This window comes from Camellia sinensis, chromosome 2 (assembly GCF_055761805.1).
Source record: "Camellia sinensis isolate YWXY chromosome 2, ASM5576180v1, whole genome shotgun sequence".
In the NCBI taxonomy this organism is placed as follows: domain Eukaryota; kingdom Viridiplantae; phylum Streptophyta; class Magnoliopsida; order Ericales; family Theaceae; genus Camellia; species Camellia sinensis.
The window spans coordinates 28,997,054-29,019,832 of record NC_138962.1 but is presented as its reverse complement, the minus strand read 5'-3'; the positions used below and the strand labels follow the sequence as shown (position 1 = coordinate 29,019,832).

Sequence of the window (22,779 nt, the reverse complement as noted above, 5' to 3'; positions counted from 1 at the left end):
ATAATAATATCAATCAAATTCATCCAGAGAAATTTTTCAATATCAGTTAAAGTGTGTTTGTTGATATATACTATAGGCAGTGGGTTTGTAGTACCTGTCAAATTTATCCAGAGAAATTTTCCTATGGCAGAGAAAATTCTGTGTGTTGTGTTTTGAAGCTTCATATTCATCCACATAAATTTGACAATGGCAGACTAAAGTACTGTGTGGATTGTGTTTTTTCAATTTGATAATTGTTTTGTACTAACACAGTGCATTAGAGATTGAATGATCATATAGGCACCTTCTTTGGTGAGATATGAGTTAAATTTATCTGTAAATTTCTGGTAGCTTCATATCAGTCATTTCAAGAAATGTGCACAGCAGACAGAGCATTCAAAAAATTATTCTACAACCAAGAAACAAAATCAAGCTCTTTTGGATTTTCTCTGAGTTGAGACTTTCTCTGAGTTGAGAATTTCTTTGGACCAGGGAAGAATTTCTCTGGACTCACTTGAACTCAGAAATTTGTGTCAAAGCCAGAGAAATTTTCACCAGAGAAATTTTTCACCATCAGAGAAAACTATATGGGCATTGTGTTCTGAAATTTGAAATTCATGCAATGAAATTTTCCAGTGGCAGATAAAATTACTGTGTGCTTTGTGTTTTGTTGAGTTTGATGATTGTTTTGTACCAACACAAAGTTTTAGAGATTACATGATCATATAGGCATCCCCTTGGGACGATAAAAGTTAAATTTCTCTGTGAATTTCTGGTAGTTTATCCCAGAGAAATTTCTGCAGACATTTTTCTCTGGCAGACAATTTTCTCTGGCAGACAATTGTTGAAATTTACATTAGTCGAAATAAAAAAAAAAAAAATGAAATTTAGATTAGTCAAGAAAGGATATATACATATACGTCAAGGATCATCATTCCTTCAATGTATCAACAAGAAAGGATATATACATATATGTGAGACAATTTTCTCTGTGTGGATATGTACATTGTCTTCCTTTCACTAGTTTCACTATTACATTTGTGGTTCTTCTGGGGGTATTTCAATTGGTTCAGTCCATGACCGGCCAACTTCGGTCACAAATCTCTCTATGAGTTCTGCCCTCATCAACCTTATCTCTTGTGTGGACAATTTGGATTTGATAGGTTCATGCTTGCTATATTGTTTCATTATATAGCAGACGAAGAGGCCACAATCCAGACTGCATACAAATTATAGGTATGGTTAGTTTTAAGAAACATGCAACTGAAATTATCTTATTTATAGATGTATGAAACTTACGAATCGCTTTCTTGTTGTGGAGCATTGTTGACATACTCAAAGTCATAACTTGTGTTTTGTGAGTTAATTAATTTGAAGGAGGGTTGTGATTGAGCGTCTCTTTCAAGACAAGCTTTCAAAAAATTCTCCACGTAATCTTGCTGCAAAAAAATAATTTTTATATAACAGAGAAATTTACGGACAAGTCAATGGGATTCTATGAAAATTATCATCACATAAAGATGATGATGGATCAGAGAAATTTGCACTCGTTACCAATTGTTTTGCATCTTTGACATATTTGTCTTCTGCATCATCCCTCCTTGGCCTCAGTGAGTTGTAGAACCTCCATAAATTGTCTTGTTTGTCCAGGACAAGAAAGGTCCAGTGATTTCCATGTGTGGACTTCTCATTACCTCCAGTATTTATTGGGAAATGGAGGAACCTATAGTTCCTCCATGCTGTTTCAATATGCTTGTCAAATAAGGACACTCGAAAACTTTGATTTTCTGTCATGTTGATGAAATTCTGTGCTCAGAGAAAATCAAAAAATGGTTTTGTTAGTGACACAACTGACTTCAAGAAGTATATTAGGAAGAGAAAGTAGAAAGTAAATTCCAGAGAAAATCAAATAAAATAGTAGTAACATACCAAGCACATGGATGTGAAAAAAAATGAGGTTGGTTGTTGTTTCTCTCTGATTTGGTCAGCCAAAAGGATCTCTCCATAGCCATCAATGACCTGAAAAATATGATTTATAATTGTAATATTGTTTTATAAAGGCTGATGGAACATTGCAGAGAAATGTTGATGAAAGGGAAAGACTTACATTGTTGGCAATTTCTTTTTGCTTTATGAGGTTTCCAATGTCTTCAAAGGTAATGATATTCAACTCACTTGTCCAAATTAAAGCTCTACAAGATGACAAAGAAGGGATTGAATTGTTGTTAATGCAACATAAGTTTGTAATTTGTTGTTTGTTATGTTCTATTTTGTTTGTTGTACTTACTCAAGCCCAGACACATTTGATATGTGCTGCAAGATGTCTTTTATATGATCTTTTATCAATCTTGAAATGGGAAGAGTTTGTGGAAAGACCCAAGATTTTGTGATGTTTATAGGTTGAGGCAAGACGTATGCATCAGCATCAAGCACTTCTTTGTCCTTCGTGCTTTGCTCAACTTGTTTTGCAGCTTGTTTTGAAACTCTGGTCACTTTCGCAACTTTCGGATATTGGAATTCTGGATCATGCTGCTTTTCCTTCCTTTCTTTTGCCTTTAAATTTTTTATCATTGAGGTTGGATCTTTTTTGACTGTAGGCAGTGAAAATATTAGGAAAAGTGAAATTTCTCTGAAGCAACAGATGATATTTCAATATGTAAATTTATTTAATTCAATATTTTGCAGTTACCATAGAGTTTCTTCTTTTGTTTCGGTTGTTGTTTGTGTGGGATTTGCTCTTGTTGGGTTGTTGGTTGTTGTTCCAGTTGCATTCCAACTATACACAGTGAAAATCAAACAAGCCGCAAAAATGGAATAAGAAAATATACAGAGAAATGAAATGAGCAGTAGAAATATAACTAATGTGTTGAGAGAGATATAACTTCCAGAGAAAATTACCAATGACAGAGAAAATTATAATAAATAGAAATTTCTCTGAGTTATGATGGCACAAGGACATAACTTTTTGTGGCTCAAGATTTTCACTGACCTTGTGGTTGAAGTTGTGGTGGTGTTCGGTATGGTTGTGTTGCTAGTTGGACAGATAGTTCTTGAACTTGTTCATGCAATTTGGCATTTTCAGTTTCAAGCTCCGAATTTGAACACCTCAACTGTTGAATTGTTTTTGCATCGTCTGCTTTTTCAACCTCCAACATCCTTAGTTTCATTCGGATTGTGCTTTCTTCTTCTTGAAGTTCTGAGTTATGTGATGTCAGGATTCTTATTGAAATATCCTTTTCAGCAAGTAATTCCATCCAATTTCTGTCTTCTTCTTTTTTAGATTGAGACAGTGCCTTCAGTCTTTGACGTAGATCAGCAATTTGGGCATCCTTTGATTCCTCAAATTCTTCAGGCTGATGCATTGTTGAGCCACAAATGCCATCATGTTGTTGGTCCATCTGCTCATTATTTTCTTCTTCATCACTTTCATCCTTGTTCTCTTCTTCTTGTTCATCTTCATCTTCATCTTCTTGTTCACTGTCTTCTTCTTTCTGTTCATTTTGTTCTTTGTCTTCTGGTTCTGTTTCTTCACTTTCTTTGGTGGTTTCTTCTTCTGTGCTACTTGCTTGATGTTCTTGTCCATTGCTGGCTTCGTATTCTTCTGTGTTGCCTTCTTTTTGTTCATTTCCTCCATCTTCAGATGGATCTTGTAATGTCTCCTTGAATATGACAATTGCCTTTTTTAATTCTTTCTTCGTCTTTTTGCCAAGACAGAACTCCTCAGATGGGTTTTTGACTAGCTGCTTGTTATCAATCTGTAACAGGAGACTCTTTTATTAGAGAAATGTTACAAAATTCACTGAGAGAAAAAATTCAAATAAGGAAAATAAAATTCATCTAAATGATACTAATTGGAAACAAACTTCAGAGAAAATTGTATTGGGCCAGAGAAAATTAGAGACATGGAGTTAATTTTATAGGGCAGAGAAAATTATGAAACAGTGAAATAAACAGTGTTTATAAGTTAATGTTTTACTATATTTGTGTCAGAGAAATTTGAATTCCAGTGAAAATTCATTAGAAGGGTAGAAATAAACAGTGTTTATCAAAGATGCAAGGCACACAAGTTATGGGCAGAGAAAATTACACACAAGGAGATAAAATTTGATGGGCCAGAGAAAATTATGTAACAAAGAACATAATTCAGATATTAGAGAAAATGAATCAGGGCATATAAGTTAATGTGTTACAATTGTGGTCAGAGAAATTTGGATGGCAGAGAAAATTGATTACAATGGCAGAAATAGACCAGTGGTTAACAAAGAAGAAAACAGAAATTGATATTTCAGAGAAAATTAATCTTAATCAATCAATGCACAAGGATGGAAACAAAGCAGTGGTCAGAGAAATTTTGAAATTTCACTGAGATTTCGGTAGCAATAGGAATCTAACCTGTCGAGGTGCAAGAGAGTGGACTGGTGTCTTCTGCAGCTGTTTTGTCAAGGTTTGAAGGTTCCACTTGGCACATCTTGGGAAGTCTGTTGTGTTACTGTCTTCTGAGTCAATGATAGTTGCATGTTCACATAGCCAATACTGTGATGAAAATGAAAGTAAATAAAATTTTGTAAACGCACAAATTTGTAAGTATGATAACTGCAAATTTGAATGGATATTATACTTACCAGCAATGCAATGACACACCCCGTAACTTTTTCTGGAGTTCTATGCAATGCCATGATAGAATCAATCAATGTTGATGTGATTGCTTCCGGCCAATCATACTGTTTCATTGATTCAAGAGGTTCCACATACTTTATAAAACCCAACCTATTGAATTCCCACTTGTTGCAAAAAATAGGGTGAGACACAAGTACAATGTAACAATGATTGCTACATCTTTGAAGTCAGTTGGTTGCTTGCCTTTCATTGCTTTGACCAAGGCATTTTTAAGAACAGGACCAGTGAGCCTTGTGTCCTTTTGGAATCTTCTCCTGAGGAATGCAGATTTTGGCTTTTTAGAGTATCTTAATGACATGGCTCCTTTACCTCCTTCCAAACCAAAAATCAAGGTCATGTCATTTGTTGTAAAGGTCAGGTTCTTCTTCCCAACTGTGAATGCTTTTGTTTTTTCATTGTAACATTGGATTATGGCAACTACATCATCATCGGATTTCCTAGATTTCTTTGGATCCATCCTTCCAGTGGTTAGAGCTTGGATCAAATACCAGAATGGGGTCTTTTGAAGCTCTAAAAGATGTTTTGAACTGAATTTAAGTGTTTGAAAGAAGGAGACGACAGATGAGAGGTTGGATCGGAATTGAATGCTGTAGTGAGCTCTCTTTCTGTGGAGTTTAACAGGTTTTTTCCCCCTTGAGCTTGAGTCTTTTGAAGTTGGGGTACTCATCTGGATGCTAGTTGCTTCATCAGCTTGGACTTGTGTGTTTTGGGAAGGAGTTTGTGGTGTTTTAGTGCTGGTTTTTGATCTTAGATGATAAGAGGACTGAGAGAGTTGTTCTTGCTTCCTTGGTGTTTCTAGTGTTTTGCTGCTGGTTTTTGATCCTAGTCCATAAGAAGACTGAGACAGTTTCTGTTTTTTGCTTGGTGTTTCCGGTGTTTCGCTGCCTTTACGTTTTGCCATTTCTAGACAATGATTAAAGCATAGAGATGTCAACATTAAATCCCAGAGAAAAATGGAAATGTGAGAGAAAATTACAGATAAGGGAGAAAATTGGATATGCCAGAGAAAATTACAGATAAGGGAAAATTACAGAAAATTTGACATGTCAGAGAAAATCAACACAGCATCATAAACATGGGAGAGAAATTTTCAATAATTGTTTAAATTACAGATAGAAGTAAACATACCAGAGAAAATGAATGATAGAAAAAAGTAAATATGGCAAGTGAAAGAAAATTTGCATTCCACAATTAGCAAAGATAAAATAAACAAAGTAATGTAAACATGGCACTGAGAAGTACACCATATTGAAATCAAGAATTGAACAAAATAAACATACCAGAGAAAAATGCACATTCTGGAGAAAATTACACATTATTGAGGAAATTTCCATTCCAGAGAAAATTTCAATTCATAATATTAAAAAGCAAGAAAAATTTACATACACAAGCAGAGAAAATTAACCATGATAGAGACACTCAATGGAGGAAAGTGGTGCGATGTGGTCAGAGAAAATTATAAATACCAGAGAAACTTAAGACAGGGGCAAGAGTGTAATTGATATTGCAGAGAAGGATACATATTCCAGAGAAATTTACAAAGCAGAGAAATTCAGAGACAAAATGACAGAAACATGGTCAAGAATAAGATTAAAATTCAGAGAAATAACTTTTTCTCAAAGTACATATGGCAGAGAAAATTCCAAGAAGAAACATTCATTCCAGTCCACAATATTAAAATTCCAGAGAAAATTTAAAATGACAAAGACACAAGGGAGGAAAGTGGTGCGATGTGGTCAGAGAAAATTATAAATACCAGAGAAACTTAGACAGGGGCAAGAGTTTAATTGACATTGCAGAGAAGGATACATATTCCAGAGAAATTTACAAAGCAGAGAAATTCAGAGACAAAATGACAGAAACATATTCAAGAATAAGATCAAAATTCAGAGAAATAACTTTTTCTCAAAGTATATATGGCAGAGAAAATTCCAAGAAGAAACATTCATTCCAGTCCACAATATTAAAATTCCAGAGAAAATTGAAAATGACAAAGACACAAGGGAGGAAAGTGATGTGATGTGGTCAGAGAAAATTATAAATACCAGAGAAACTTAAGACAGAGGCAAGAAAGCAATAGACATTCTAGATTAAGATAGACATTGCAATTAAAAATACATATTACAGAGAAATTTACGGAGCAGGAAAAATTGTTGTGAAAATAAACATGCCAGAGAAAATTGAAAGAAGAAAATTACATTAATCAAAAATCAGAGAAATTCAAATGCCAGAGAAATTTACAGATAAAATCACACAAATATGTTGAAGAATAATTTCAAAATACACAGAAATAAATTTTTTCAAATTCAGGTAGCTTTTTATTACGAAATTGAAACCCTAATTTATGAAAGGTTATTATAAAATGCTATTAACTATGTTTCCAGAGAAAATGTAGTTGTATTGTAGAAAAACTGACCAGAGTTAGGATGAACCTTGAATGATGAGCTGATATGGCCCGCGATGAAGATGCGACGTGACGAAGATGGACTGAGATGATGATGAGCCGTGAAAACGAAGCTTTAACCTAGGTCAGAGAAATTTGTGAGGAAGGAATGGGAATGATTTTTGGAGAAGATAACGAAGCTGTAATGTCGATGGTGCAGATGATGTTGAAACCCTAATTCTGCTGTTCTCCTGTTCGTGAAGGTGCTGGATGTTTGGAATGTAACTGAGAAGTCGGAATGAGTTTGGTTCTGTGTTGAGTTTGGCGAGGGTATTTTGGTCCACAAAATAATTAAAAACGCGCGCGAAGTTGTTTCAGGGACGTGAGGCATCACTATCTTTTTGTGTGTCCTTTATCCTCTAAATTGTTATTATTAAGGACCTTAAAAAAAAATCCCCTATGCATATTTGATTTGTGGGTTTGTATTTTTTTTTTTTTGAGAGCAATTCAAACATGGGTTTTATTATATCATTAAGTGTTTCATGACATGATCTGGATTTGGTTTAGGAATAATAATTGCTACCATAAGAAATTTTAAATGGGTCTTCAAAGAGGAGATTAACTGGATTGGCATGTGAATCTGGGTTTGATTGTTGGTTATCTCTGGTGTGAAGTTTCAAGACTCATTGGTGTTTTCTTCCAAACTCTGATATTGGGATGGGTTGTCGGTGCTCTAAACTCAGTGCATGTTGTTGGGTTTCGGAACCAAACGGGCCAATTCATGAGGCAACGAAAGTTGATTTGAGGTTTGGACATAGCAGTGCCTTTGGAAATGTTTGTTTTAGACACTGCAATTTTCTTTGGATTGAATTCAATTCATATGGGTTTTGCATTCAATTCATATGAATTTTGGAAAACTAAATATAAATTTTGGACATAGCTTTGTATGTATCATGTCTGTGTTTTCCATTCTGTATGCAGATTACAAAATGGCTTGTTCCTCTAGTAACAATAGCAACATAAGATTGAAACGAAGATTGTGCGATTGTGGGATAACAGCTGCCAGGCACACTGTCAAGTCAAATCAGAATGGAAATAAAGGCCGTGTGTACTTTGTGTGTCCATCGAAATATGTAAGCAGTATGAAAATATGTTTGGAAATTTAACGATCGAAGCACAAGGGTTTATGAGATGGATAATGAATTTGAGGAGCATGGTAGAAGGCTTCGAAGGGTGGAGATGAAATTGAATGTGATGCTTTATGTCATTGTATTTTGTATTATTTTCTATTTTATAATGTAAATTACTAAGTTGATAGCTTTTAGGGAATTTGATGGATGTAGTTATGGACTTAATGGACTTGATGCTTTATGTCATTGGCTTTGGATCTTGATTTTGTATCTCACTTTTGCCTTTGGATCTTGGTTGATGTTATATAATCATTCGGTTGGATGTAATATGTGTGTGTTTAATCCGTGTGTGTGTTTAATCTGTACGAGGTTGGGATGATTCACCTTAGGTGTGTTTAATCTGTGTGTGTGTTGGATGACATTTGGTGACAGGTTGGGATGTAATATGTGTGTGTGTTTAATCTGTTCACCAGGTTAGGATGTAGGAAGAAGAACTTTTAACTGTCTGCTTGGTTTGTGAATGGCAAATTTGTTCACAAATTTGAAGCTGGTTGATGCAATTGAACATTCAAAAACTCAGGTGTAAGAATGTTTGTCTATGCTGATCAGAGATAGATGCACACATTAGAAGCATGACCAAAAGTTGAGAGGAATTATAAAGAAGAGGTCTCAATGACAAATTCCATCTGAAAAAGAGAAGGTTAAGTTAATTTATTTTAAACTTAAATATTGGTTTTGCTCAAAATTATGGTTATCAAAATAAATGTGTTGAGAAACATGCTAAGTTTGACTGTGTGGACATAAACAAGAAAGGAAAAATACACCTTACTTGATGTGAACCAGTATAAGAACAACTATCAGGTTCCGTGTCACCAACTGACCCCTTGAAGAGCTCCAAAATCAATTTAGGCAAACCAACAAATTACAATTCACATTCTGGATAGAATTCATATTTGCCATTCACAAACCAACAAATTTGAATTCACATTCATTCTAAACTGCACACAGAATTTTGTGACACAACACAGAATGTCCAAACACAGAATTTGTCACATTCATTCTGCTCCTTTCAAAACAAGTTCACAGAAAAAAAATACAGATATTCCAGAATCTGTTAAAACCTGTCCAAAAATTCAGAATCTGTTTCGTACATGTCCAAAAATACAGATCATATAGATCTGTTAAAACCTGTTAACATTCATTCCAGAATCTGTCCAAAAATTCACATTCAAATCTGTAAAAACCTGTTAACAGAATCTGTTTGAACATACAAATCTTCACATAATCTGTTTAAACATACTGATCTTGACATAATCTGTTTGAATATAAATACATTCTACAGAACCTGTTTGAACAGAATCTGCTGTTCAGAATCAAATATAACCTGTTAAAAACATACAGAACCTGTTTCAATATAACTTCTTCAAAATATAATCTGTTCAGCATGTGTTAAGAAAAACCAGTTCAAAAAATAAAATATCTGTTCAGCATGTGTTACAAATTCCATACTACGAAACTAAAAAAAAAATTGACCATTTGGATCTACATCTATATTGAAGTCGACAAAAGTTGAACCATCTATATTCGCCATTCCTGATTCACTCAAAGATGAGCTTCCAACTTTGTCCACTATTTGCAATGCGCTCTCTTGTGTCCCGTCCATACAAGGAAAATAGTAGGATTGAGCTTCCGGCACCTTATGATACATAATAACAAAATATCATTAATAAGTTCAAACATTTAAGTAAATACCATACAAAACCAATTGAGTGGACCATGAAACACATACCCGATCGTACATATTATTTTCCATTCCATCCGTACAACTGAAATTCAACTTACGAGGTTCACATTGACCCATCTTACGACCCTATAGTAACACACATTGGTGACAAAGTTAGACAAAAAGAAATTCAGAAATTTACATATAAGCAAAAAATTAAAAAATATACCTGCACTTTTGTTGCCTTTTTATTCTTTCCCTTTAACCGATTCACTATTTCGTCCACTTTGCTCACCTTCCGTTTCGTACATGGACGACCTCTTCGGCGAGCAACCAAAGGACTAAGCACCTTGCGAGTAGTACTACAAGGTGGCACATTACTGCTACAAGGTGGGACAGTACTACTAGAAGGTGGCACATTACTCGCACAACGAGATTCATCTTTTCTTACTCTTTCCTTGATTTCTCTCAACCCAAGTTGAATGGCTTTGTGTTTACCATCATCGTTGGAAGCAATTTCTATAATTTCATCCAATGTCTTGTGGTAGTTCTCATGTACCTTTGCATTGAGGGCAGCCCCGGATTTCGTGTATGTTGTTGGAATACATGTGTACCCTCTTTCCAAATCTTTTCTCCATCTCGACATAATGTACTTATTAGGAACCTCATATATGCTCCTCTCAATGAGCACACTAAGGGAATGGGCACACATGATCCCCCTAAACTCAAACCACCGACACATACATTGCATTTCAAATTCAGTTGAATTAAAGTAAACAAGAAATTCAACTTTCTTCATTTTCTCACCCACAAGCACAGCTTCCTTGACATGATAGGTACAAATGGATCCCTCCTCCTTCACAAGATTCGCATGACAATACAGTGGTCGCTTCAATTCTACTTGAACTTCTTTAAATTTCGCATTTGTGTAGGCTGCACGAAATTGCTTCTCAAACTCATACACCGTTAAACAATCATACAATCTGTCTCGAGATTTGAAGTCTGCTTTGGTCTCCTTCTCCACCTTACTTCTCAATGCATTGTTGTACTGTTCAACAAATTGCTTTAAAGTAGTCTTTGAGTTGACATAGCCATCAAAAAACGCATTCATGCTTTCACTTCGCTGTGTAGTTGACATGCCAGCCCAAAATATATCTTTCACATAGGCAAGAATCCACCTACGTCGCTCAGCATATAATACTCTCAACCACTCGTTGTCATGGAGGCTAAACTTTTCAATCATCGTTTGCCATTCCTCATCAAATTCATCTTTTTTGAAAGAATCATAGACTGCATTTTGTAAAGCGAATTTGATGACTTCATATTGGGAATATCCTCTCAATTTCTCGGGAATTTTCTTCATTACATGCCATAAACACCAACGATGTCGAGCCTCTGGGAAGACAATCTGTATGGCATTTTGTATGGCTCTGCACTGGTCAGTTATAATAGCATTTGGAGGAGTGGCTGACATACAATTCAACCATTCTTTGAATAGTCAAACAAAAGTGTCCGTGTTCTCATTAGATAATAGCCCACAACCAAACACAATTGACTGTCCATGGTGATTAACTCCTACAAACGGAGCAAACGGTATATCATACTTGTTTGTAAGATAGGTCGTGTCAAATGAGACAACATCCCCAAATGCTTTATAAGCCGCCCTACTCCTTGCATCCGCCCAGAACAAGTTTCGGATACGACCATCTACATCAAAGTCAATTGCAGAGTAGAAGTTTGAATTTTCTTGTTGCATCCTATGAAAATAAAATGCAACTGATTCGGTGTCTCCTACCCCAAGCCTCAATCTTCTAGCATTTTCAATGTGGTTCCATACATCTCATTCATCAAATGTTAATGCCTCATATCCCCCCGCTTCAACAACTATAGAATGAAAATTCCTAGATACCCCTATTCCTGCTTCATCATTTATTTCTAATCTTCTCTTCACAGGAGTACGAATCCTCTTATTCATTGGAAAATGGCATGAGTCGCTAGGAATTAAATCATGCGTATGGTCAAGCACAACTGTAGTTAACTTATATCTTCCATCCGGTTGTAAAATCGCTCTTATCCTAGCTTTACAATCAATTTTTGATGACAAAGATGGTTTTAGGGGGTTTACTTCTGATCTTTTTGTCCTCTTCTGCGCCCGAGTACATTCAATTCCAAAGTATTTCACCTTTCCATCCGATCTAACATTCTGTGTTCTGTAAGCTATAGCAAATCCAAGGTTTTTAGCATATTTTGCATAAAACTCGTGAACTTCTTACTTTGAGGTAAACCACATCCCCTTCTTAGGTTCTTCAATTTCGTCACTCTCATTTAATGAAGGATTGTTCTCTGCTTCCTCAACTTCCTCACACCCACTCAATGTAGGATGGTTTGAATCAATGTCCATTGTACCTTCAAACTCAAATGCGAAGTGTGAAATAGTTTGTATACATCACACAAATTATGTTCATACAGGTTCTGTTCATAAATTATGGTTATGTTCATATAGGTTCTGTTCATACACAAATTATGTTCATCAAACTCAAATGCAAAGTGTGAAACAGTTTGTCCAAAACAGGTTCTGTTCATACAAAAAACTTATGCATAATGACTTAACTGGGTTTTGAACCTATCACTTAGAACAAAGAGCACATTGAGACACATTTAATTACAAAAATGGATAATACCCTTGGACAAGAAACAGAATGAACTAGGTTAGTCCACAAAAATGGATTTCTTGATTGTCTTTGGACAATTAGATGAATAGCACATAAATTCTAAAATCGACAAATTCATTTTTGTGAAATCCACAAATAGATGAATAGCACAGAAATTCAGAATGAACTAGGTTAGTCCACAAATTCAGAAATCCATTGTGGATAATACCATTTTTGAACTAGGTTTCTATAAACATAATTTTGGAGTCTAATAATACCTAGCTGATTTATACATAATTCCCTCTCCGGTCGAGTTCTCAAACATTTCCCTCTTTAAAATTATGTATAAATCAACTAGGTTTCTATAAAATTATGTACAAAGATTACCACTACTAAATCAATAAATACATTACTAACAAAACAGCAGCATTCTATGAACTAGGTTTCAGAAGAAGAAACAGAGACATACCCTTGGACAAGAAACAGAATGAAGAAGAAGAAACAGAGGCCTCAGAAGAAGAAACGCCGAACAACACAGTCACTTCGGCAGAGTTTTTTGCTGGTCGTCGGCGGTCACCCAAGTCGGTGGTCGATCTCAGTGGTATTCTTCTTTGACGGGCTCCTCTTTCTCTCCTCTCCTCTCTTTTCTTCTTCTATTTCGCGCGTGGTGTTGGTAGATTGACAGTGATCTCAAAACTCACCTTTATCAATTTCGGGGGATTCGGGGGGTAAGTTTTCGAGCGACGTAGCGGAACTGTTTTTTAAATTTATTTTTTTTAAATTGAATTTTTTATTTTTAGTGAATATTTTTAAAATTTTAAAATTTTTTTTAGATGCACCTTACTTAAATGTATCTAAAAAATAAAATAGTTTTAAAATCCATATATAAACAAGAATACGAAAAATGTACTAAATTCTCTTCTTTTTTTTGATATAGTATTTAGTAATTTTTTTAAAAGATTTTTTTAAAAAATATTATACTTTTTTAGTATATTTGTGTTAAGTGTATCTAAAAATTAAAAAAATTCTTAGAATATTAAAAAAAATCAGTAAAAATAAAAAAACACAGAAAATGAAAAAATAATTTTCTAAAAAATAAAATTTGAAAATTCAAACTAAACAAGCTGAATATAATCAAGGTGTGGCTTGTGAAGATTTTTTTTTTTAGTTGTTATGTATGGTTTGTTCACTTAGGTAGGTTTAGGGATGGCAACGGGGTGGGGCGGGGTCGGGGATCACACTCCCCGTCCCCGATCCCCGACGGTGAACATTGCCCCGTCCCCGGCCCCAATCCCCGACGGGGACTCTATTACCATCCCCGTCCCCGCCCCCGCCCCCGATCGGGGATCGGATTTCCCCGACCCCAAAAATTCTCTGGCCTAAATTTGTTTCAACATCATCAATAACAACATCACACATACAATTTGAACAACAAGAACACAGATCTGAGACACCCGCAAAATCATCAACATTAACAAACAGATCTACAACAACATAAAGACATACATTTTCAACATCAACAACAAATATTAAACCCAAATATTGATAGAGACACACGCAAAATAGATTAAAAATTTGTGCACCCAAACAGAATCATGAGATTGATAGAAAAATTATTACACAATTTTCAATTGCAATGTCAACTAATGCATGATTTGGGTTCAAAACAGTGTCTATCCTCCCTAACCACGGAAGAGAGAGAGGGAGAAGAGAGAAAGAGAGAGAGAAAAAAACTAGATCTGGTGGAGTTCATGGAGGACTCCACCATGCTTGATCGATGACTTCGAAGGAGGTAGTGGCGTCGAAGGAGTAGTGGTGTCGGAACGGAAGAGGCAATGGCCACTGGCCAGGGGTAACACGGTGGTAGTGGCGTTGAAGGAGGTAGTGGCGTCGGAACAGAAGAGGCAGCGGCATCGGAGGATCTTGTCGACGACTTCGGATGCGGAAGAGAGAGTAGAGGGAAGAGAGAGAGAGAAGTGGGTTTGTAAGGGAGAAGAGAGAGAGAGAGAGAGTCGTAGGGAGGGGGGAGAGAGAGAGAGAGCCCTACTCAGAGCAGAGACGACTCTGTGTGTGTTTGTGTTGAGTGTGTGTGAGTGTTCAAACAAAACCCTAAACACACATACATATGTTATATATAAGCAAGGGTAGAAGAGTAATTTCATGTCGGGGCAACCGGGCCAGGTCCGGGGCTGAAACATGTATCCCCGTCCCCGGCCCGAATATCATCGGGGATTTAATTTTTAATACCATTCCCGACCCGTCGGAGATATTTTTCGGAGAATAACCGCTCAATTCAGGGTCGGAGGATCGGGTCCCCGCCGGGCTGGGTTCCGATTGCCATCCCTAGCTAGGTTACCTTTATTATTACTGTTAGGTTAATGAAGTTCTTACTCCTCCACTAGGAAGAAACAAAGGGAGAGAAGAAATTGTGGGGTTACAAACATTAAAAAAAAATTTAATAAAAAATACACTGAATTCAATAACCACATTCATTAATTAGAATAAGACGATGATTAGAATGGTCATTTGGTTGAAATGCACATTCCTATGTTTAATTTTCTAAATAAAAAAAATACATTGAAATGAAATAATCATTCATTAATTTAAAAGTTGATTGAAAAGTCAAGAAATAATTGTTTCATTTGTGTGTAAAATTCTTATGGCAAAACAAACACCACCTTAATCCACTTTAATAAAACGTGACTCATCCAAGATGAATGTAGAGTTGGGAGTGTTTTAAAAAAAACCGCTAAACTATCCAAGGTCTAAGGTATTGAATATGTACGCCAATTAGTTGATGAGTTTCAAAATTATGATTTCACATCTTTTCTTTTAACAATTAAGTTTGGCCATGTGAATATAAATCATTCAGATACCTTTCATTTGTAAATTGATTTTTAAATGTGAGTTCTTTTTTATAATTTTTATCTTATCGTATTAGAGCTAGCCATAACGTCCTAACCTTTTTTCACATTTTTTGAGAGAGTTTGGTTACTTTCACCAGGAATATCGAAACATTTCTTAACCTTTTTTTGCCAATTCCAAATAGGACTTTCCATGCGTGTATAGCTTGCGCCATCATGAAGTGAGGCTCTGTTTGGTTGCGTTTTCAAATTACATTTCAACACCATCACTCGCGCTTCACGTTTGGATAGCACTTTCAAAATACAATTCTACCATATAATTCAAACTACGATTTGAAAACCCGTTTGGCAGCCTATGATTCATTTCTTAACTTTCAACGTTTCAGCCTTTTTCTTCTTCCTTTCTGAAAAGCTTTCATCTCCATGTCTCTCTGAAAATTTTCACGTGAACTAATCTACTCATCTTCCTTTGTCTGTGTGAAAGATCAGACTAAAGATTCGTCACGGGTAGTTTTCACATAGAACTCAGACCATTTTATAAATGGTGAAAAAACAGAACAAATAGGCAACATATAGCAAAACTGAGTGCGGAGGACGAAGGGGTGACTGAACCGAATGACTGGCCGGTTGACCGGCCCGATGACCGGTCGGTTGTCCCTGGAGGTTCAGAAGGTGCAAAACAATTTTTTTTTCTTTTCTTATGTTATATTTATTTATTCTTTTTTCCTTACAGTCGTATACTGATTACTTTGTTTGCAGGTTTTGACTTTGCCTTTGCTTTCCTTCATTGTAGCTGTGTTGAACAGACAACTAGAGTAGGAGTGGTAGGTGTATTGCGAAGTGAAATTACATGATTAACCTTATTCATTTTGTTGTCATTCAAATCAAGAGGGGTAAATTGGTAATTTTACACACAAATTTCAATCCCCCCACTTATAAGACCCGTTCATGGGTAAGTACAATAATGCATATGAAGAAGTGATTCTTTTATTAAATTAATAAAATGTAACAAATGAAAAAAATTGATAATGTTTGGTAACGTTTACGTTTTGATTTATATTTAAAAATATTAAACACACTGATTTATGTTAATTTTGATTAATACGTATTCTGAAAGTTGTTGACTTCAAATAGAAAATTTATTTTGAAAAAAAAATTATTCAAAAAAATTACTGAAAAAAAATTAATTGAAGAAAAAATCAATTTTTAATTTCAGTATTTTAAAAATTGTTTGGTTATTATTGTTGATAAAAAATATGGATATCGATATCTGAGCTGTGTGTTTGATTATAAATTATCGGTTGAATTAAGTTTTGAAAACTATTTTCAAAACACATCACCAAACAAATTTTTACCTTTCACATGTCACATCAAACTTTCAAAACTTAATTCAAAATACATCTTCAAAACACAATTCAACACTCTATTTAAAAACCATAACCAAACAAATTTTCTACACTAAAAAATCATAATTCTACAACTCACAAACTCAAAATACAACTCATACTCTCAAATCACATTTACAGAACACAACCAAACGCAGGCTTAGTTTTTCAACTCCACTCTCTGATATGGGTTGAGTGAAAAGTCATGTGATGAGCTCTCTCTCACCTCAAGATAGATAGAGCCTTGTTTGACAAGTTGGGTTTGAAGATTTTTTTTGGGCTAAAATAGTCACATAAAAAAATTAATTTTTTAATTTAATAAGATAAAGGGCTTTGATAGAGACCACCTTCAATCACCACCCCACACACACGTGGCGGGTGGTGATTGGAGGAGAAGAAAAAAAAAATCAAACTAATGAGAGAGAGAGGGGGTCAAGAGGGTGGGGGGGGGAAAGGGGGTCTGAGTCTTTTTTTTAAGATAAAACATCACATTCAACCCATAATCATTATATTCTTTCTCTTACAAAAAAAATTAAAAAAATCAAAAGTCCTTTCCAAATTAGACTTTTTAGCCTCACGCTAATATAGTCAGAAAAACTAAAAAGCCAAAAAGCCAACCCACTTCAAAGTCTGTGTAGTTTAGGATAAGTATGGTTTGGTTTAAGAGTAAATTAAGAATTAAATTCTTATTTGTGGTTTAAATAATTTAGAATCTACTAAAATCATAAAAGTTTTATAATCAAATTAGAATGAATAAGAGCATCTCTAACGGTTCATTATTTTTTTCACCAAATCTGAGTAAAAAGTAGTTGATTTTCTCAATCTAATATGACTTGCTCCAACGATGCATCAAAAGGGAAGGGTCATCCGGTGGGTCGACCGGCGGGACGACCGGTAAGGCAAGATTTTTTTTTTAACCTGTTTGAACCTTTTTGACCCTGTTTGAACCTACCTATTTGAAAGGGAAACGGTCGACCGGTGGGTCAACTGGCCGGACATCCGGTTGGTTGATCGGTTGGCCTACCCTAATGTTATAGCACAGTGAAATATTGAAATCGCGAGCTTGTCCTCAGTTTGATGAAAGTTTTGTTATGTTCTCATTTTGATATCAATTTGGTAAAACCATTGGAAATACAAACAGTGACTTTTTCATCAAATTCAAATTTGATGCTGGGTTTGATGCACCGTTGGAGATGGCCTAAGTAAAACGCAATTGGAACCTTATCACCAGATACAATATAATCATAAAATATTATTCACAACTTACTCAAACGTTAAACAATATGTCATTATTTTATAAACAATAATGATTTAAATAATTGTTTAGAATTAATTTTACTATTATGGCTTATTTTGGCAATTGAGTTAAAAATCAGTTTTTTGACATTTTTTAAGTCACATTGTTATTCTATTTTTTTTACACATTTTTTTATTTATTTAAAAAAAGTCAGAAAAATTTAAAAACTAACTTTTAACTTACTTTTCAAAACAAGCTTACATAAAAACACCCTTGTAATGACATGCTAATCAAGTACTTAAATATTTACGATAAATAACAAGTTATATGTATATATTTATCGAAAATGTCTCGTAGCTCGAAAGGGTCGAGCTCGAAACGGCTCGAAAATGGAAGAAGAGGGGAGAAAGAGGGAAGAGGAGGAGAGAGGGAGAAAGAGAGAGGAGAGGGCTCGTCGCCGTGGGTCGTCGCCGATCGTCGCAGCAGACCGTCGCCTCGCCCAGCCCCGGTCGTCTGCCCAGCCCCGCCGACGTCGCAGCACCACCGTCATCTGCCCAGCCTCTCCTCATCCTCCAACCGGTTTTTATGGCCCTCTCCCCTCCCCTCCCTCCTCCTCCTCCCTTCTCTTCTTCTCCCTTCTTCTTCTTCTTCTTCTTCTTCTTCGTTCTGTAACAAAACCAGGGAAGAAAGAAAGAAAAAAATAAAAATAAAAATAAAAATTCGACACCAAAACGACGTCGTTTTGGTGTCGAGCCGCGATTTCGAGCTACGTAACATGGTCATATATTTATATGGTCAAGTTTGGTTTCAAATGGTTCAGTAGCTATTAAATTATAGCCAGGTCAAGACCAAACCGTGCACTGAGGAAACAAAATCAAATCATGCAATTTGGTCTAGAGTAGACCTTTTTCAAATTTTTTAATAAATTGTTATTATAATATAATTTAGAGCAATAATCAGTATGTTTTGATTTTAATTTTTTGAATTCAGTTGTTTGAAAATTGATTTTTTTTTGTTTTTCTTTTTTTTTTTGCTTTTAGTGAATACGTTTAAAATTTTAAACAAATTTTTTTTTTTAAATGTACCTTACTTAGATGTATTTAAGGTCTCATTTGGGAACAAACTATTTTAGTAATTTTTTTGTTTTTTACTAAAACATATATAGAAAAGTAAAAAAAGTGATATGACAACTTATAGTAACTTTTTGAATTTTTGGCCAAAATAGTTACTTTCCAAAAGAGGCCTAAATAGTAAAATATTTGTGAAAAAATATTTTAAAAAGTTAATAAATACACAAATATATGAAAAATGTACTAAATTTTCCTTCTTTTTTTATATATATATTTTTGGTATTTGTGAATTTTTTCACAAATAATATACTTCTTTAGTGTATTTATGTTAAGTGTGTCTGAAAATTAAAAAAATTACTTAAAATATTAAAAAATTTATTGAAAAAAAAAAATACCAAAAATAAATAAGTATGAAAAGTGTTTTTTGTAAACCAAAACTAAGGCTCTGTTTGATTGGGGGATATGAAGATTGGGATTGGATATTATATTCGGTGGGGTCTATATATCCCATGTTTGTAATTTTTTTTGAAGGAGATATAATATCCGGTGGGATTGTATATCCCCCAAAAGTGGAGGATATACAATACCACCCCCCCATTATATCATATCCCCTTGGTTGGGATATGATGTAAAAAGTCCAATTTACCTTTTTGTCTATCTAACATAATATAATTTAATATATTTTTTTGAATTTAATATAATATAAATATTATTGAATATAATATAATATAATATTATTTAATTTAATATAATATAATTTAATACAAATTTTGAATTTAATATAATATAATATTATTGAATTTAATTTAATTTAGTATAATATTATTGAATTTAATTTAATATAAAGTTTTGAATTTAATATAAATTTTGAATTTAATATAATATAATTTAATATAAATATTATTGAATTGAATTTAATATAATATTATTTAATTTAATTTAATATAATATAATATAATTATTGAATTTAATTTAATATAAATATTATTGAATTTAATTTAATTTAATATAATATTTTTTAATTTAATTTAATATTATTGAATTGAATTTAATATAATATAATTTAATATAAATTTTGAATTTAATATAATATAATATTATTTAATTTAATTTAATATAATATAATATTATGAGGGCAATCTTGGAAATTACTTGTTATATCTCACAATATATTTTGTAAAACAAAAATGCATAATATATATCCAATCTTATATATCAAGTCAACAAACATGACTTAGGGAATATACTATCCAATACCTATATCCTATTCATTATATATCCTGACTAAATCTCACATCATATTATATCCTCCATTTTATATCCAGTGAAACAAACGGGGCCTAAGGGTTCGCTTGGGAAGTGGGTTAACTTTTTAGCTTTTTGACTATTTTAGCCTGGGGTTAAAAAGTCTTGTTTAGGAAGGTTTTTTTTAGATTTTTTAACTTTTTATGAGAGAAAGAATGTAATAATTATGGGTTAGATGTGATGGTTTGTCTTATTGCGTTAAAAAACCTATTTTGTTTTTTTGCGACTAAAATAATTCTAAATCCAACCTAACTCTTCTTCCCAAATGAAGCCTAAGTAAGCTGAATATTTTTTTGGATTATTAGGCTTGGTTTGGGGTACACTAAATAATACAAAAAGTCAAAAAGTCACTATCCTATTTAAGTCACATCATCTTATTTAAATCACATCACCTCTCTAACACATCACATCAAACCCAACCCATATAAGCCAATAAGTCAAAAAGTACACTTTTTTAGAACATCCCAAACCAACCCTTAGTGTCAAACTAGTCTGAATTTTTTTTTTTAAATTTAAATTTGTGAAAATCTCTCATCTCTCAAATCAAAAGAGTTACTTAGCGTGATCTAGGGGTTTAATGATTGATAACGCTTAAACCTTTTACAAGTTTTAAAATAAAATAATTTTTTTTTTAAAAACAAAAGGAAAAAAGAAGAAAAGTGATGATGACGATACGTATATAGACATTATTTGTCTTTTTGTATTCAATTAAAATCATTAATTTTGTAGTCGTGACGTGACGTATTAGTTTTATATTGTCTTTAGTTTTGAGTTCCATACTACTAGTTAGAGATGGTTTGAAATAATGTAAATAAATATATTTTAAAAAAAATGTAATATAATTTAAATAAGTGTATTTATTTAAACAAATATACTTATTTAGGGAATGCAAACAAACTCTTATATTGTGACATCGATCTAATAGAAATTAAAATTGAGAAAACTACACATCAATAAAAAGTTTATAAATTTAATTATTAATATTTATAAATTATACTATTGATTTGAATTTTATTTTTTATTTTTGAAAAGATCCACTGCCTTTTAATTTCTCCATTGCCAGAAGTAAGTAGGGATGGCAATTTAAAACCGGCCCGATGGGGACCCGACCCCTCAATCCCGAATTGTACGGGTTTTCCCCGAAAAATACCCCCGACGGGACGGGGATGGTATTTAAAAATCAATCCCCGAACAGATTCGGGCCGGGGGCGGGGATAAGTATCCCAACCCCGTACTCGGCCCGGTCCCGTCCCCGTTTCTCGGCCCGATTTTTCCCTGAATTAAAATTACTGATTTACCCCTAGATATATATATAGACACACATAGTAACCAAACCAAACCAAACCCTCATCCAGTTGTCTTCCGTCTCTCTCTCTCTACCCCCTCTACTCTCTCTCTCTCTGGCCCTGTTCACGACGTCGATCATCGCCACTGTCGGCGTCGCGGCTTCGCGACGGCCTCCTCCGTCGTTCACAGCCACAGATCGGCCTCCCCCGTCGTTCATCGCCACTGTCGGCGTCGCGATCGGCCTCCTCCGTCGTTCACAGCGTCGTTCACAGCCACAGATCTGCCTCCTCTACCAATCGGCCTCCTTCGTCGCTCATCGCCACTGTCGGCGTCGCGGTGTCGCAGCGTCGCGATCGGCCTCCTCTCTCTCTCTCTCTGACGCAGATACACAGATCTGTATGTTACATATACCGATCTATTTTTTTTTATGTTGATTCTGTATGTTACATATACAGATCAGTGTGTATCTCTGTGACTGGGGAAAAAAGGGGTCTGGAACATTATATATATATATATATATATATATTTGTTGTTGAAGAACAATTTTTTTTTTTTTTTAAGTTATATATATTTGCTGTTGTTGTTGATGATTGTTGTGTGTTGAAGAACAGATCATGAACCATGAGGCCTCCATTCTACAGAATTTTTTTTTTTTTGGTTGTGTGTTGAACAGATCTGCCGGGGGTGTTTTGGGGTAGGGGAAACCCAATCCCCGTTAGGAGACGGGGGTGGGGGAGGTGAGGGGTTCCCCGTCAGGGATCGGGGGCGGGGACGGGGACGGGGATTTTTCTACCTTCGAGGATCGGGGACGGGGAGTGTCATCCCCGGCCCCGCCCCGGCCCGTTGCCATTCCTAGAAGTAAGTAACCTTGCAAGGAAAGAAATGAAAACATGTACTTAAATCCTCTAAAATATTATAGGACAAATTATATTAGAGGTATTTATAATTTGTTTCTTATATTATTTTGGTCTCTATACTTTTAATTTACATAATTTTGACTTTTAATTTTAAATTATATGTCAATTTGGTCTAATTGATAATGTCATTAGTGTTTTTGACTGAAAATAATCATTGAATTAGTTGAGTAA

The 22,779-nt window shown here is 34.5% G+C and overlaps 2 protein-coding genes and 1 long non-coding RNA gene across 3 annotated transcripts; all 3 read right to left on the bottom strand.

Moving 5' to 3' along the window:
• Nucleotides 1–597: 597 nt before the first annotated feature.
• LOC145819943 (uncharacterized) lies at nt 598–1,785 on the bottom strand. Its single transcript, XR_014360735.1, has 3 exons — nt 1,534–1,785; nt 1,279–1,418; nt 598–1,198 (listed from the first exon to the last, which is right to left on the bottom strand). It is a non-coding gene; the product is annotated as an uncharacterized LOC145819943 (long non-coding RNA).
• Nucleotides 1,786–1,869: 84 nt separating this feature from the next.
• Nucleotides 1,870–5,597, bottom strand: LOC145819942 (uncharacterized). The gene is made up of 7 exons (XM_082914002.1): nt 4,602–5,597; nt 4,372–4,512; nt 2,969–3,734; nt 2,669–2,755; nt 2,267–2,570; nt 2,087–2,171; nt 1,870–1,998 (listed from the first exon to the last, which is right to left on the bottom strand). Exons 1-7 carry the CDS (start codon nt 4,707–4,709, stop codon nt 1,885–1,887), a joined length of 1,605 nt encoding a protein of 534 aa, XP_082770128.1. The 5' UTR covers nt 4,710–5,597; the 3' UTR covers nt 1,870–1,884.
• A 3,753-nt stretch (nt 5,598–9,350) lies between these two features.
• LOC145812697 (protein FAR-RED IMPAIRED RESPONSE 1-like) lies at nt 9,351–11,366 on the bottom strand. Its single transcript, XM_082907713.1, has 5 exons — nt 10,122–11,366; nt 9,959–10,039; nt 9,716–9,865; nt 9,515–9,553; nt 9,351–9,413 (listed from the first exon to the last, which is right to left on the bottom strand). The coding sequence occupies exons 1-5, from the start codon at nt 11,364–11,366 to the stop codon at nt 9,351–9,353; spliced, it is 1,578 nt and encodes a 525-aa protein (XP_082763839.1).
• Between the last annotated feature and the right edge of the window lie 11,413 nt (nt 11,367–22,779).